This window comes from Carcharhinus amblyrhynchos, chromosome 12 (genome assembly GCF_965287045.1).
Source record: "Carcharhinus amblyrhynchos chromosome 12, sCarAmb.v2.hapA, whole genome shotgun sequence".
NCBI lineage: Eukaryota > Metazoa > Chordata > Chondrichthyes > Carcharhiniformes > Carcharhinidae > Carcharhinus > Carcharhinus amblyrhynchos.
The window spans coordinates 29,701,118-29,719,357 of NC_137335.1; the positions used below are offsets into that span (position 1 = coordinate 29,701,118).

General features: G+C 40.9%; 1 protein-coding gene across 3 annotated transcripts in view; it reads left to right on the forward strand.

Annotated features, from left to right (window-relative positions):
- The window catches only part of dop1a (DOP1 leucine zipper like protein A), a 296,966-nt gene that overhangs the window by 87,222 nt on the left and 191,504 nt on the right, over positions 1-18,240 (forward strand). For 2 of the 3 annotated variants that reach the window (XM_080200297.1, XM_080200299.1), the window contains exons 8-11: positions 207-316; positions 6,416-6,527; positions 7,876-7,996; positions 11,687-11,806. In XM_080200297.1, coding sequence (XP_080056423.1) covers positions 207-316; positions 6,416-6,527; positions 7,876-7,996; positions 11,687-11,806 — 463 coding nt within the window. The remainder of the gene's footprint in view (positions 1-206; positions 317-6,415; positions 6,528-7,875; positions 7,997-11,686; positions 11,807-18,240) is intronic. The other variant, XM_080200298.1, reaches the window with a different exon arrangement.

An 18,240-nucleotide genomic window follows, 5' to 3' on the forward strand; every position in this document is an offset into this window, starting at 1 on the left:
ATTTTAATTTGTAAAAAGCCAAAATTTGTGTAAAATAGATTATTATTGATTAACAAAATATTTGTGACTCCTCTTTTGCTTTCTTTAAATGGATTATCATTTGGTAAGTAAAAAAAAATTGAAAAATAGTTAAGTGCAATAATAGCCAACTAAATACAGATTTTGTTTGAGTGCATGTTCAAATCTGTGTTTTTCAATTTATTTAGGATTCGATAACAATGGTTGTGTCATAGGCCCCAGAAGCACCAGGCATAGCAATCCTGAAGAACATGCAATCTATTATTTTAATACCTTTTCCAAGAATCTCCTGATTCAGGTACACTAGTTATTCCAATCTTTGTAGATTTTTGTCACTCTATAGTTTTCTGCATTAAGATTTGTAACTGGCTGACTTTATCTGGTAAAGGTAATTTGGGGTCATTCAAATAATTTGTGGTTAAAATGTAACATTCTTGGAAGCATGTTCAACAAAGGAATGATCCAGCTATGATTAAATGTTCAAAGCAAATTAGCAACCTAAAGATAAGTGAACATTTAGAAAGTAATGACCAAAATTTAACAAGGTTCATGTTGAAATTGGATGGGAAAATGTTATATCAAAAATCAAGGTGTTCAATTGGGAATTAATAGTTTCATAGTGGACCAGAAGTAAGAAAGGTTTAAATAAAGTACAGATTTGAAAGAAGCATCTACTGGAAGTCGAGGGATTGCATTAAAGCATAAACTTCCATGAATAGAGATGAGAACAAAATTGGCATTAAAGAAAAGCCTATGATAGATGTGTGGAGAATGAGGGTGGTGGGTGATGATAGAAAACCGAAGCAACGTAAATACGTGTGGAAATGGGAAATCAAGAAAAGATTAGAGGCCAGGTGTGAATAGCAAGGCATAGAAAAGAATTAAGGATCTAGGTAATATTTGCAATCTTATCCTAGATCTTAAGAGACTTGTGTGCATCATCACATTTAACACTTCCTGGTGCTGTCTTTTGGTTCAGATATCAAATCAATGTCTCATTTCTTAGGTATGTGCGTGAAGGTTTATGATGTGGAGATGCCGGCGTTGGACTGGGGTAAACACAGTAAAAAGTCACAGAACACTAGGTTAAAGTCCAACAAGTTTATTTGGTAGCACAAGCCACTAGCTTTGAGTGCTGTCCCTTCATTGGGTGAATGGGAGTTCTATTCACAAACAGGGCATATAAAGACACAAACTCAATTTACAAAATAATGGTTGGTATGCGAGCCGTTACAGGTAATCAAGTCAATGTACAGGCAATGTGAGTGAACACAATGAAAATAGGTGGGAGGAGGGTCCATATTCTCAACTTGTGCTCAGGATGCAGACAGCTGTGAAACTCTGCCAAGCAGACGAGACAGAGGAACTATGCCATCTACATGCACACCAAGAACAGGAAACTTGAGAAACTCAGCATCACTGTCAGCAGCAACCAAGCCCCCCGATACCATAGTAGAAAACAGCACCACTGCAGGGAAGTCTATTTTCAACTTGTCAGGTTGCACACTTCAGCCAGGTGAAATCGAAGTTCTCAGCCAAGGGTTCAATTTCTGCCCCACCACCAAAATAGACCCCATCAGTCTTGCAGCAGGCACAGAGGAATTTATCAGGCGAATGAGGCTGCGGGAATTCTTCCACAAACCCCAACAGGCCAACAGCGAACACAATGAGACAGCCAGTGAACTGGCACAGCCGACAGATGTGCGGTGCAGCAACCGAAGAGGCAAGAGTTGAATTGGACTCCTCTGGAAGGCCGCTGCTTTCGACTTGATATGTACATCTAAGCCATCAGGAGGTACATCAATGCCAGAATCATCAGCTGCACTCACAAGGCAGCTCTGAACATCACCCAAGCACAACGCAACACCATCCGCACTGTCAAGACTAACCGCAGCATTGTCTTCAAGCCAGCACACAAAGGAGAGGCCGTTGTCACACTGAACAGAATGGATTACTGCAATGAAGTGTACCGATAACTGAACAACGAAGAACATTGCAGACAATTCCAATCAAAGAACACACCCTTTAACTCAACAGAGCCTTGATCCTGACCTTCAAAGCACCCTTCGTGGTCTCATCTGACGTATTCCCTGCATTGGAGATTTCTATTGCCTCCTGAAGATACACAAGGCAAACACATCCGGCCGTCCCATTGTATCGGGCAATGGACCCTGTGGAAGAATCTCTCCGGCTACGACGAGGGCATCCTGAAACCCATTGCACAAAGTGCCCCCAGCTTTTGTCACGACGCTACGGACTTCTTACAGAAACTCAGCATTCCTCGTTACAGTGGATGTCTTGGCACTCTACACTAGCATTCCCCATGATGATGGCATTGCTGTAACTGCCTCAGTACTCAACGCCGACAACTGCCAATCTCCAGATGCAATTTTACAACTCATCCGCTTCATCCTGGACCACAATGTCTTCACTTTCAACAAGCAGATGCACGGACAGCCATAGGTATCAAATTTGCACCTCAATATGCCAGCATCTTCTCGTACAGGTTAGAACAAGACCTCTTCACTCCAGAGGACCGATGCTATACTCTAGATACATCGATGATGTTTTCTTCCTTTGGACTCATGGTGAACAATCACTGAAAAATACTATATGATAACGTCAACAAGTTCCATTCCACCATCAGACTCACCATGAACTACTCTCTGGAATCGGTTGCACATATTCCTGGACATGCATCTCCATCAAGGACTGTCACCTCAGCAAGCCCATGGATAACCTCACAATGCTCCACTTCTCCAGCTTCCACCCTAAAAACGTTAAGGAAGCCATCCCCTACAGACAAGCTCTCCGTATACTCAGGACCTGCTCAGATGAGGAGGATCGCAACTGACACCTCCAGACGTTAAAGATGCAGAACAGGATATGGCACTTGACTCATTGATCGACAGTTCTGACATGCCATGACGAAAAACTGCACCAACCACCTCAGAAGACAAACATGGGACACAGTGGGCAGAGTACCCTCCATCATCCAGTACTTCCCCAGAGCTGAGAAACTACGACATCTTCTCCAGAACCTTCAACATGTCATCGATGAAGACGAACATCTTGCCAAGGCCATCCCCACACCCCCACTTCTTGCCTCCAAACAACCACACAACCCCAAACAGACCATTGTCCGCGGCAAACTACCCAGCCTTCAGGAGAACAGTGATCACGACACCACACAACACTGCCACAGCAACCTCTGCAAGACGTGCCATATCATCGACAGGATGCCATCATCTCACATGAGAACACCATTCACCTGGTACACACTACATACACTTGCAACTAGGCCAATGTTGTCTACCTGATACGTTGCAGAGAAATATGTCCCGAGGCATGGTACACTGGGGAGACCATGCAGATGTTACGACAACGGATGAATGAACACCGCTTGATGATCACTAGGCAGGAGTGTTCTCTTCCCGTTGGGGAACACTTCAGCGCCACGGGCATTCGGCCTCTGATCTTTGGAAAAGCATTCTCCAAGGCAGCCTTCAGGACACACGACAGCGCAGAGTCGCTGAGCAGGGACTGATAGCCAAGTTCCACACACATGAGGACAGCCTCAACCAGGATCTTGGGTTCATGTCACACTATCTGTAACCCCCACGATTTGCCTGGACTTGCAAAATCTGACTAACTGCTCTGGCTGGAAGCAATACACATCTCTTTAACCTGTGCTTAACGCTCTCTCCACTCACATTGTCTGTACCTTTTAAGACTTCTTTACCTGTAAAGACTCACATTCCAACCATTATTTTGTGAATTGAGTTTGTGTCATTATATGCTTTGTGGGAATAGAACTCCCACTCAACTGATGAAGGGGCAGCGCTCTGAAAACTAGTGGCTTGTGCTAACAAATTAACCCTTTTGACTTTAACCTGGTGTTGTGAGACTTTTAACTGTGTCAAGGTTTACACAGCACTAATAAAAAAAGAGGATTTCTCCCAATATCTGAGCTAACATCACTAAAACACATTATCCGACCATGTATCTGACAGTTGGTTGTGGGACCATACTATGTGCAAATTGGCTGCTGTGTTTCCCCATATTACAATAGACATTACAACTGAGGTGTGTTTGAAGTGGGGTTGGGGAGGGGAATGTTGGGACAGAATTCCACAAGAACCTGGAGTCTGTGGCAATTTAATCCCACCACCCAGTTAGAATGAAACTTCTGGGTTTGGTGTAAATGTGCGACAATAGGCATGCAACTAACCTATATGAGACAATCGCGATGCCAATCCAAGGACAAGACTTTGGAGAAATGAACACATCAAACTGAGAGGATGATGTTTCAACACAATTGAGGACCGTTCCTTGATTTAATGATCCATTGCTTGATGCACTTCTGTGTGCAGTTAGGCATTTGTATGTGCAATAAGGCATCAGAATGAGGTACTTCTCCCCAGCAACGAGAGGAAGAAATGTGTTCCTGCAACAAAGAAGCTGCAGCTAGATATGGCCGAGGATATAACAGTAGGAGCGTAGTGCCGTGCTCTCTACATCAATGCAGGAAGCACTCAGGTGAGGCATATACAGTTGAGTTTTACCTGTTGTGCGCATGACCTCCTCCACTTCCCCAACCATTACCACCACTGCCCCATAGCCTGTCCTGTCACTTGTCATGTCACTCCTCCCATCTACTTAGTTTACAATGCACAAATCACTGTTCAATTCTTTCACGTTCCCATGTATCCATTCACTGTTGCCACTGACTTTGATGTTTTTACAATTTCCCAGTCACCATTCACTCATGAGAAAATCAGTGACATTTAGCACCCGTGATTGTTGGAGTCAGCTACCTGGTGACAAAATTAAGTATCAGAGACCCACATGCCATACACCACTCAGTCATGTTGACTTTGTTTTACCAATAAGTGAAATATGATTGTCTTCATAATGGTGAAGTTGCCTTATTAATGTAAATTCATATTTTTATCTTATCTAGGGTCTTCATCTGTAAAGCAACAGTTGTTGGACCTCCTGAATGTGAATCCTCAGAGGAACTGATTTTTTCTGAGTGTACACTCTTGCAAGACTTGTATTTACCATGCACCCGCAGAGATATTTGCACTTCACTCTGTTCACATATACAAATGGTTTGAGATGGGGAGGGAGGGGGCTGTTTACCTAGTGATTCACAGTTTGCAAGTGAGCAAGAAAAGACAGGGCTGGTAAGGTCAGCTGTGGAGAGCATAGGTGGGATTTTCTGGAAATTCCCACCTGAGGTCAACATGGTCCACTCCCCACTCACTACGATTCCCTTGGCGGACGGGAAAATTCTGGTTTATGTGTCAAATGGTGCAGACCTCTGTGTCTGCAGGAGGGTGAATTTATTCAGTTCTGAACAGTTAAATAACTTAAGGCAACTTTCGAACCGCTTAGGGTAATTGCATCAATGGATGCAATTTATAAGGCTATTGGAAAAGAGTGGGTTATTTTCAAAACTGTCTTACTTATTGTGATTGGCCTCCATTGAATCCACGTTATCAGAAGCTGCCAGGAGAGACTTTGCAGCAGCTTTTCACCATAGTCCTGATTTCACCTGATTTGAACCAGAATCATGCCAGTGAAGCTCCATGAATTCCGTTTAAATTAAATAAAGTACTTGAATTTCAATTTTATTTAAAAAGTACTCTTATGTTGGTGATTCATCTTTCATTTAACACACATTTATACTGAAGTGTGTCATCTGTGACCATATAATAGCTTTTGCTCTGATTACGAGAGTTCAGTGGATAAGTGTAATTAGGTCTGAAGCACATAACTTATTACTCCAGGCACAAGGTTCCTGAGTTTGAATTATATGAAGTCCACCGATAGAATCCTCATGGTGAGCGTGAACAAAGTGTTTTGAAGAAATCTGAACAGGTAGTTACAATCACAGCAACTAGGGGTAGACAATAAATATTACGTTGTCAGTGACACCTACACCCCACCCCATCTGTCAAGTTAATGTGCTTCAAAACCACTAGAGTCATAGATTCATACAGTGCAGAAAAGGCCCTTTGGCCCATCAAGCCTGTATCGACAATAAGTACCACTAAGGGCAGGCTAATTCAATTTTCCTGCACTTAACCCATATCTTGACCTCCATAGTTATTCCTGAAAAAATTTTGCTTAAATATTGTTTTGGCTGTTGAAACTTAACAAAGCGAACAAATCTGCGTCTGTCATAGTTAATTTTCCCAGAATTGAATATTAAAGCTTACGTTTCAAATTGAGGCCGAGCTTGCAACTGTTCCTTGGCTTTTTTTAACCTGTTCTCATTAACTACCCAGTTTTTAGCTTTTATAGAAAAACCTGTATTCAGCATTTTTACCATACAAGTTGAATCAATTAATTTTATTTCTTCCCCTTCCTTTTCACTGCCTTTCCTTAGGCTATGGTGGGAATTTTACAAGGAAAAGGATGTGGAGAAGAAGAAAGGACACCATTACATGATCTGAAACCTTTTCGCATTCTCATTAGTCTTCTGGACAAACCAGAATTAGGTACAGTATGATGGACGGAAAAACTATTGCATTGTTAGACAGGTAGGGGTGGGAGCAAGAGCAAGACTGGTGGTAGTTGGGGGAAACACAATAAGAAGATTTCTTACTGTGCTTACTCCAGTCCATCACTGGCATCTCCACACACATGGTGACTAGGGGGCACAGTGGAATGGGAGAGGCAATCAGCAGAGTAGAGGTTGAAGGACTCCAGCTTCTCCTGGCCAATAAGGAGTGCTGTTCTTGAGCTGACAGCTTTCTGGCGTACCATTAAACTGATTCTGTGGCAGTTTCAAATTAAGTTGAGCTCCAATTTGCACCTGATTTGAATATCATAGAATCCTACAGTGCACAAGGAGGCCATTCGGCCCATTGATTCTACACTGACCACATGTGCATGAATATGTTAATGAAGTGCCTCATATTTTAACATGATACTTGCACAACACATAACAATGAATGCATGAATGCCAGCTTGAAGAGTTTTCCAGTTCTTTTGAAAGAACAAATCCATATCCCCACTGTTTGCCTGTAAACCCTGCAAGTTCCTCACCTTCAAGTACCGGCATAAACTCCTGTGGAATTGTTTATGCAATCAAGTTCTACCATCTTTTCAGGTGGAGCACTCCAGATTCTAATAACAATTTGAGTGAAAGTATTTCTTCTTCAAATCTTTTGCCAATGTTTTTAAATGTGTAGTTTAAAACTTCTAGTAACTGCTCCACTTACAAGGATGGCTAAATTTTCTGTGTGTTCTATCAAAATCTCTTGTGATCTTGAAAATTTCTGTTAGGTCATGTCTTAACTTTCTCTGCTCCAAGGAGAACAGTCCAACATGTTTGGACTAGCTGATTTTTTTTTTCTAATCTGTTTTGAGAAGATTTCTTGATCAACATTTCTTGATCAACTACTGCATTATTATGTAATAGTAACTGACATCAAAGTCTGGCAAGTCTTGCAATTTTAAAATTTGTCTGCATTTCCATGTTATATATAAACTTAAAATTTTAAAGTTGTTGAAATAGCTAAATATATTGCTGCCAGCACACTTGTGCAAGTGCCTACCGCAAAAGGATGCTTATGAAGAAAAAGCTTTTTATTCTATGCCTTCTTCCTTAGAACTGGTGCTTTGGACTTCTACCCTCCATGGTGTAACCAATATTTTCTATGTGGTAATGCACTGTTGTTATGTAGTCTGATGTACTGCATAGGTTAAAATGATTCCACAGTTACTGCCATTTTACATCTGCGAATGGTACAGTAAGCTATTTTTTCAACAGGCATTGTTTCCTCCCTAATAATATACTTCTCATAATTAGTTGAGAATTTAGAGTTGATATTGTCATTCTAGGACCAGCAATCTTGGAGGATGTACTTATAGAAGTTTTCAGAACATTGCATTCACAGTGCAAAGCTGAACTGAATCTGAAAACTCAACCTTCTTACTGCAAAGACCACACCCAGTTAAGCAGGTATATTAACTTAATTCTATTTTTATTATCTAAAGGAAGAGAGATGTAATTATTATTTCGTACTCCTCTATACTTGAGATGTATTGTGGAGCATAAAATTTCAGTTTTTGCCTGTTGGAGATGCAATACACCTACTACCTTGCAATTGCATGCTTTTCAAATACAGCACTATACAGAATAATTAATCATGTCCATTTACACCTAATTCACATACTCGATTTTTTAATCAAGCCAAGTGTAATAATTTGGTGTTTGAATGATAGGTAGATAAGCTAGTGGTAATTTTACCACTAGGCCTAGCAAGTTACTCAATTGAACGACATTAAAGAATGGGCAATACATCCTGGCTTTGCCAACGATACCCTATAAAATAAACTTGGGTTTTGTTATGTTGAATTAGAGAGTAAAATTACATTAAGGTCCGAATCTTCCTAGCAGTGGAAATGCTCTCGATCCTTCATTGCCATATGTATCTTCCAGGATTTTCTGACCCCGGCAGTTACAGAAATGCAAATGGCAGAGTCACCTAGTGAAGTTCGTCAGACCATAGTAGAATTGGGGGAACGATAAGACATATCCCCTTTTTACTACAATAACTGCCATGTTTTGCGTGGTAAGTTTCAAGATCTTTGAATATGGGTTGAAAATGAGTGAGTTGGGGAGGAGGTACGTCGATGAGGGTAGTAGTATCTAAGGGTTAGTTTGATCAGGGGTATGAAGGGAAGAAATCAATTCTGGTGGGGGAGGAAGGAATCATGTGGTTAGGTTGGTGGCATAGTTGAGTCTGGTTAGGTGGGTAGTCTGAAGATGGTCAGGGCAGAGCTATTTGGGTGTTCAGGGTGGGTAGGGTCAGGTTTAGTCAAGGAATAGTTGGGTGGTTGAGGTTTATTGGATTGAGTTGCAGGGATTAGTTGGATTCAATCTGGGGGGAAGGGCAGAGCAGGGTTGGGGATTGGGGAGGGTGTTGGTCTGGGTTGGGTGCTAGTCACGTCAGGCTTTTGGGGCAGGATGATGACGGGGGGGTGGTGTTCAATTTGGAGTTACCTAGGTGTTAGACTAGGGTAATTATCCAGCTAAGTACTATGGATGTCTTTCTAGTCTCTGTTCCAAATGGCCCCAGACAGCAGATGAATTGTCCATCAGAAGTTTCAACTTCTTCGTTCATCAATTCTAAGTCCGGTCTCCAATGATCTGGGGATCAGAAGATTTGTCTTTATGTATCCTAATATGTTTAAACTGCCACTGAGTCTACTGCTGCTTTTGAAGAAAAATGTAATTCATAAGTGTGCAAAACTCAACAGCACAGTAAATAGTCTAGGACATGGGTCTGCAGCTTGTGGCTCCATAAGGACTCATTGCAACTGATCTTGAAAAGTCAAACCCGTTTTGTTGTTAATTAACTGGCATGTTTTGTCATTTTAAACTTCTGTTAACATTTTACTTGCCGAAGTATCGTTCTATTAACAATTTTTTTATGATAACCTTATTAAAATTTTATTGAAATGTGTCTCTGCCATATTTTTTAATATTATTGGCATTGAGGGGTAGCAGCGTTACAGCTCTTTAGATGTTACTTTTTTGACTGACTAAATTTAGAAAATGTTATTCAGGTCCATACTCTAAAAAGTATATTGGTACAATGTTAACAGGAATATCTTGAGGCAACATTCACCATACATTTTGTATATATCTCCACTTCAAATGTTTAGAACATGGATGGAGAACTTCTGGCGAAGTATCAAATTGAGTTGAGCCCCAGGGCCTAGGACCCTTGCTGTTTGTCATTTTCGTAAATGACCTGGATGAGGAAGTGGAGGGATGGGTTGGTAAGTTTGCCAACAGCACGAAGGTTGGTGGTGTTGTAGATAGTCTGGAGGGATGTCAGAAGTTGCAGCGATACATGGATAGGATGCAAGACTGGGCGGAGAAGTGGCAGATGGACTTCAACGTGGATAAATGTGTAGTGGTCCATTTTGGCAGGTCCAGTGGGATGAAGGGGTATAATATCAAGGGTAGGACTCTTAGCAGTGTAGAGGATCAGGTCCATAGGACTTTTAAATCAGCCTTGCAGGTGGAGGATATGGATAAGAAGGCGTATGGTGTACTAGCCTTCATTAATAGAGGGATTGAGTTTAGAAGTCGGGAGGTAATGCTGCAACTTTATAAGACCCTTGTCAGACCCCACTTGGTGTACTGTGTGCAGTTCTGGTTGCCTCACTACAAGAAGGATGTGGAAGCTATTGAAAGGGTACAGAGGAGATTTACAAGGATGTTGCCTGGATTGGGTGGCATGCCTTATGAGGATAGGTTGAGGGAGCTAGGTCTTCCTGGAGAGACAAAGGACGAGAGGCGACCTGTTAGAGGTTTATAAGATGTTGAGAGGTATAGATAGGGTGGATTCTCTGAGGCTATGTCCCAGGGCTGAATTGGTCACTACGAGAGGACACAGGTTTAAGGTGCTGGGGAGTAGGTACAGAGGAGATGTCAGGGGTAGGTTTTTCACTGAGGGTGGTGGGTGAGTGGAATTGGCTGCCATTGGTGGTGTGTGGAGGCAAACTCGCTGGGGTCTTTTAAGAGACTTCTGGATGAGTACATGGGATTTAATGGGATTGAGGGTTATAGATAGGACTGGTAGGTAGGGACATGATCGGCGCAACTTGTGGGCTGAAGGGCTTGTTTGTGCTGTGGTGTTCTATGTTCTTAATAATTTCTATGAATTTCTCACCTTGCATACTCGATGCATTTGCACACTTCACAACCTATTAGGTAAATTGTGTCCTGTGTTCTGAATCTGAATTGTGTCAATAGAACATCAGGCTCTCAAATTTTCTGAAAATTCCTTTTATAAATGATTTGAAGATTAGGGAGTTTTAAACAAGCCTCAAGTCAATAGTTGTCAGTTGACAGCATGCAGATTCAGTGCAATGTGGATTCTATTCCAGCTCAAGGACGTGAAATATCTAGTAGAAATATCCTAAGGTACTTCACAGGAGCATTATCAAACAAAATTTGACATGAAGCCAAATGACTTATTAGTAACATAAAACTTGTCCCAAAAGTTAGGTTTTAAGGACCACCTGAAGGAGGCAAGGGTGGTAGAGAGATTAGAGGAGAAATTTCAGGTTTTAATATCTAGGCAACTGAAGCCACATCCATCAGTGACAAAGTAATTCAAAATTGGGGGTGTGTAGAAAACCAGATTTGGAGGAGTGCAGGGATCTCCAGAGGGTTGCAGATTTGGAAGTGAATGGTGACTGTGGGGCCGTGTTAAGTGAGACATGCGGTAATTTGAAAACAGGAATGAGAATTTTAAATTTTAAAACATTGTTATTAGCGCAGGGTGAACAGGACCTGTTGTTAATTAAGATACAAACAATCCATGTAATAAGTTACAGTGCACCATTCCTTCAGGTCTAAAATTTAGATTCAGATCTAACCGATCCCTTCATGCATTTATCCTGTATCGGAGAATATCCTGTTGATTCCTATCTGGTATCATCACTGTTGGATGAAAGCTTTGAAATATAATTTTAACTGACAAGTGTAATTTTTTGATTATAATGCAAGTTAGAAATAAAATGGTTTTTTGTTATAAATTTTCAAAATAATAAGATATAAAACATTTACATTTTTCAATAATATGACCTTTTCAAACCAGGCACAATATTGATTATTTTGCTTTTTTTTCAGTAAAATGCGAGAGAACAAGAAGACTTCAGAGCTAATTAAAACTGCAAATCTTCTCTTCAATTCTTTTGAACCATATTATATGTGGGATTATATAGCTCGTTGGTTTGAGGAATGTTGTAGGTAAGTGATACTGCCTTGCATTAATCATATTGCAGTAATTCTTGAAACAGGTAGGCCAGTTTTTGAGCAATTTTTAAGACTTGGCAGCTTTTTGAGAATGTAGGATTTTATGTATAGTCTACTAAATGTTATTTGACACATTTTTCAAATGTTGTTAAGATAGGCAAATAATTGGATCCTTCAATTTTTTGAAATGCAAAATCATAGAGTCATAGAGTTTACAGAATGGAAACAGGCCTTTTGGGCCAACTTATCCATGCTGCCCTTTTTTAAACCCCAAAGCTAGTCCCAATTGCCAGCATTTGGCCCATATCCCTCTCTACCCATCGTACCTATGTAACTATATAAATGCTTTTTAAAAGACAAAATTGTACCCGCCTCTACTACTGCCCCTGGCAGCTTGTTCCAGATACCCTCCACCTTCTGTATGAAAAGATTGCCCCTCTGGACATTTTTGTATCCCTCCCCTGTTATCCTTATCCCTCTAGTTTTAGATTCCCTTACCTTTGGGGAAATATATTGACTATCTGGCTGATCTATGCCTCTCATTATGTTATAGACCTCTGTAAGATTACCCCTCAGCCTTCTACGCTCCAGAGGAAAAATGTCCCCGTCTATACAGCCCCTCCTTATAACTCAAACCATCAAGTCCTGGGAGCATCCTAGTAAATCTCTTCTGTACTCTTTCTAGCTCAATAATGTCCTTTCTGTAATAGGGTGACCAGAACTATACACAGTATTCCAAGTGTGGCTGTACCAATGTCTTGTACAATTTCAACAAGGTGTCCCAACTCCTGTATTCAATGTTCTGACCAATGAAACCAAGCAGTGATTTAATAACAACTGATGTGAGATAACCTATTGGAAATTATTTACCTATTACTACTGCATTTCATAAAATCGTAGGATGATTATAGCACAGAAGTAGGCTATTCAATCTGTTGAGTCCATGTTGATTGTCTGCAAGAGCATTTTAGCCAGAACCACTCCTCTGCCCTTTTCCCACAATCCTGCAAAAAATGTTTTCTGTTCAAGTATTTGCCTCATCCCCTTTTGAAAATGCTGGGGTTCTGGACCAGAAGCACAAATCATGTTAGGAAGCAATTCTGGACCGCAGGAAGTTTTCTATTTTGGCATAAACGTGGGTATAGGATGCTTAAGTCCAGGAGTAGTCCTGCTAGCAAATTAGGATCTTTTATGGTGAAACAAACTTAATTTAATAACACAGTTTAAGTACAACTAACAAATGAAGCGGCTTAACTAACAGTTGAACAACAGCTAAAAAGTGAAAGGAAATAACTTAATTTCTAATTTATCACTATGTCTATTCCAAATAAGCAACATTCTCTTATAGATTTAAGATTACACTTAAAGTTAGCAACCATAAATGTACTTGCTATGAGGCGTGTAGATAGTCTTGAAACTGTGTGAGAGAGTCTTTGAGTTTCAGAGAAGCTTGCAGACCTCTGTGTAGAGCAAACCCCAGCCAGAACTGAGAACTATTTCTCTTCTACAAACCTCGCACTTCCCCTTAGTCACATCATCACACGACTCTGTCAGTCAACCTAATTAAAAACTTCAGGGGAAATCTTCACCTACAAACAAAAGTTCATTAACACTGTTCTAGGTGGTTACATGGCTAAAATGAGAAATTATTCTACTCTCCCAACATTTGAGCTGCATTTCTCCCGGATATACTGATTGCCTGTAAAACAAACATTCCCCTTAAACATTAAAAAAAACAAGATATTTATCTATAGCAAGTACTATCATCACAAAAGTCATGATTGAATCTACCTCCACTAACCTTCCAGGCAGTGCATTCCAAATCATAATCACTCTCTTCCTAAGAAAGTTTCCTCATTTTGTCTTTTAGCTCTTGCTAGTTACTTTAAACATGCATCGTGTTTTTGACTGTGAATGAGAACTGTTTTTATCTACTCTGTCTAGACTCCTCACTATTTTAAATACCTCTCCTATCAACCTTCACTGCTCGAAGAAGAAAAACTAGATCCTCCAATCTATTTGTGCAACAGGAGTCACTCATCCTTGGAACCATTCTTGTAAATCTTTTCTGCATCCTTTTTAGAGACTTTACACACTTCCTAAAATATGATGTCTTGAATTGGACACACTATTCCATTTGAGGCCAATGTTTTATAAAAGTTCTTTGTAACTTCTTCTTTTGTACTTTATGCCACTGTTTATAAAGCCCATGAATCCAGCATGCTTCTTTAACCACTTTATCAACCTGTCCTGCCACCATTAGTAATTATTGCACCTTTACCCATAGATTGCTTTGTTTCAGCACCTCTTATTTAGAATTGTACCCTTTGTTAAATTCATTTATGGGATGTGGGCATCGCTAACTAGACCAGCATTTATTGCCCATCCCATTTGCCCTTTAGAAGGTAGGGTGAGCTACCTTCCTGAACTGCTGCAGTTCCCGAAGTGCACGTACTACCACAGTACTGTTAAGGATGGAGCTCCAGGATTTTGACTAACTACAGTGAAGGATCAGTGATAGATTTCCAAGTCAGGATGGTGACAGACTTGGAGGGCAATCTCCAGATGGTGATGTTCCTAGGTATCTGCTGCTCTGTCCTTCTAGATGGTTGTGGGTTTGGAAGGTGCTGCCAGTTCCTGCAGTGCACCTTGTATATAGTACACATGGTTGCCACTCTTTGTCGGTGATGGAGGGATCCAATGTTTGTGGAAGGAGCAGCAATGAAGTGGGCTATTTTGTCCTGAATGGTGTCAACATTCTTTGTTGGAGCTTATATTGCATCTCCATTTTCCTCTGCATGAAATTTCATCTGTCATATGCCTGCCAATTTTACAAGTTTTTGTCCTCTTAAAAAAGACTTTTGTCTTCCTCACTGCTTAATATGTTTCCAAGTTTGGTGAAATTGTTTGCTGCATACCCAAGTCTGGATCATTAATATTGTGCTCAAAAAGAGCAGCAGTTTTAACTTTGACTCTGGGAAATCCCACTATACATCTTCTGAAAACAACTATTCACCTTTATTCTCTGTTTCCTGTTCTTCAGTTAATTTTGTATTCATGTTCACGGCTTCTTTTATTCCATGGGCTTCGACTTTGCCGACACACTTATTACATGCTGACACACTTATTACGTGCTGACACACTTATTACATTCCAACATCAAATGCGTTTTGGAAATCAATAAATATTGCACCAACTACACTGCCCTTATCAACTCTCTTTGTTGCTTCGTCAAAAAGCTCAGCTAAGTTTTCAATTTGATTGAAGTCTGTGCTTCTTAATTCACACTAGACCAAATAATTGCTAGTCTTGTTTTTGATTACTGTTTCTAAAAGCTACTGCATTACCATAGTTAAATTGATCGGCCTTAATTGCTAGATTTACTGTTGCATCCAGTTTTTGAACATTAGTAATTCTTTAGATGCACTCCTATTTCCATGGAGGGTTGGAATATTATGACCAATAAAATTTCAGACCCTAGTTTCCCTCCAAAAACCCAGGATTTATTTCATTTGCACTTGGTGACTAATTTACTTTAACTATAGCCAGTTCAGAATCTTATCTATCAATTCTTTGCCCTACCAGTATCTCAACTACCTCCTCTTCCACAGTAACTTTGGCAGTATCTTCTTCCTTGGAAAAGGCCAGTTTGAAATACAAATTTAGTATCCCCACTGCCTCCATGTCTAGACCTCCTTTACAACTCCACAGCACCTCTGATTACCCACCTACTAGACACAACTTTTACCCCTGTTATAAAGGGTGCAAGGGATAAGCCAGAAAACTGAGTCAATTCAGAAGATATGGGCAGGGTTTCAATGTGTCCTTTGTCTCTGTCTTCTCCAAGGAGAGGAATGATGCAGATATTCTAGTTGAAGAGGAGGAATGTAAAATATAAGATATAATAAGCTTGGTGAGAGAGGACATATTGGAAGGACAGGTCCCCTTGAAGATGGATAAATCACCAGGACTAGATAGATTGTATCCCAGGCTGTTGAAGGAAGTCAGGGGGGAAATAGAGGATGCTCTGAGGATTATTTTCCAAGCCTTACTAGATACAGTGAGGTACCAAAAGATTGAAGGTCTAAGAGCGTTATCATTATTTAAAAAGGGTGCGAGGGATAAACCAGAAAACTGAAGGCTGGTTCATCTGAATTCAGTATTGGCCAAGCTATTGAAAGTAATTTTGAGAAACAGGATAAACTGTCACTCAGACACAGATTGATCAGAGATAATCAGCATGGTTTTGTTAGGGCAAGATTATATCTTATTAACTTGATTGAATTTTTTGAGGAAGTAACAAGGAGGATTGGTGAAGGTAGAGCAGTGGTTATTGTCTACATGCATATTTAGTAAGGCATTTTACAAGGTCTTGCATGGCAGACTAGTCAGAAAAGTGAAATTTCATGGGATACAAGGGAAGTTGGCAGTTGGATCCAAAATTGACTCATTGACAGGCAACAAAGAGTGATGGTCGATGGAAGTTTTTGCAAATGGAAAACAGTTTCCAATGGTCTTCCACAGGGCTCAGTGTAGGGACCCTTGTTGTTTGTTATATAAATTAAAGATTTTAAACATAAGTGTAGGTGTATGACTGGGAATTTTACAGGTAACACAAAATCGACTGTGTAGTCAACTCCAGAATGTTTTGGTTGGAATGGGCAGAAAAATGGCAAATGGAATTCAGTCTGGAAAAGTATGAAATAATGCATTTAGGGAGAGCAAAGGAAAACTGGATAAACAAGAAGATATTGAGAGGGATTGAGGCAATAAATTCATGTCTTACCACCTTCAACGACCTGTGGACAAGAAAGCATATGAAATGCTTTCCTTTATTAGGTGAGATATTTAATACAAAAGCAGGGATATAATGGTGGAACTGTAAAAATGTCAGGTCACAGCTGGAATTGTGTGTACAGTTCTGGTCACCACATTCTAGGAAGGACATAATTACTCTGGAGAGAGTGCAGAGGAGATTTACAAGAATGTTGCAAGAGCTTGAAAATTGCAACTATGTGGAAAGTTTGGGAGAGCTGGGATTGTTCTCCTTAGAACAGGAGGGACTAAGACAGGACCTAATTGAGCTGTAGAAGATTGTGAGGGGCCTAAACAGGGTAGACAGGAAAGATTCATTTCCCTTAACTGAGGGGCCAGTTATCAGGTGACATAGATTTAAGGTGATTGGTAGAGGGATTAGAGGGAAATGAAGAAAACCTGTTTCACACAGAGGGCAGTGGGCGCCTGGAATTCACTGCCTAAGTTGGTGTTTGAGGCTGAAATGCTCAACTCATTTGAAAGGATCTGAATCTGAAGTGCTATAAACTGCAAAGTTATGGGTCAGGTGCTGGACAACGGGATTAAAATGAGTGGCTAGTTTATTTTTTTTGGCTGGCACAGACAATGGGATGAATGGCCTCTTTCTGCACCATAACCTTTCTGTGGTTCTATGGTTTAGATCCACAGACTTTCCTAGTGCTCTCTTATTGCCCCTTTAATTTTCATCTTCACTTTTGTTTTGAACTTTCTGTATTTGGCTTGGTTTTCACTTGATCAACCGGACATCAGCCACACACTTATTTTTCTTTTTGTCTTGGTATGTATCTATTTGACATCCAGGTGGCACTGGTTTTGGTTTCCCCCTCATGACCTAAACTGCCCCCAAACCAATTGGTGTCTCTGCCAATCTTTGACCCCGCCTTACCTGTGTGAAATCTGCACTCTTCTTGCTGAAGTAGGCCCTCCTTCAGTTTTTTTAACTCTAGATTGCCCCTTGCCCTTTCTCACAATTAATTGAAACCTCATGCTACTATGATCACAGTTCCCTAAATGTACCTGTATTGGCACTTGCTCTACTTTATTCATGTGTGGGGTGTCAGGGTGGGAGAACCTGTCGTGTTCTTTTCAGGGCAATTTGTCCACCCTTTGTCCCCACCTGGCATCAGCCCTCATCGGTGGCTCCCCACAGCTGTTTGCATGCGACAGCGGCCACACCCCAGGCAATGGCTTCGACAAGCCAGCTAAACCAGGTGAGGATAGGGAGATGTCTATCCCAGCATGTGAAGACAGACTCCAGCGGATTGAGCGGACGGGACCAATGGAAAGCCCAACAGTCAAGAAGGCGGTCTCTGCAAGCGTTGTGGAACGCCAAGGGCAGGACAAGACACAGAAGACGTATTGGTCATCTACTGCGCCTAGTTCCATCTCCAGCCATCTTGACTCTTGTCTTGCCGCTGGATCCAGATGGGAATTGGGAAGAGAGAGTGAGGCTGAGGCTGACGCTGTGCAACTCTCCCTCACTTCACGCCAAGTCAAGCGCTAGTCTCGACACCATCATCATCATTGTCCTGTTCAACCCTTGAAGTCCTGTGGCAATGGGCGAGCGATGAAGCAGCAGGTACGGATATATTGTGAGCTGTAGTCATGGACCT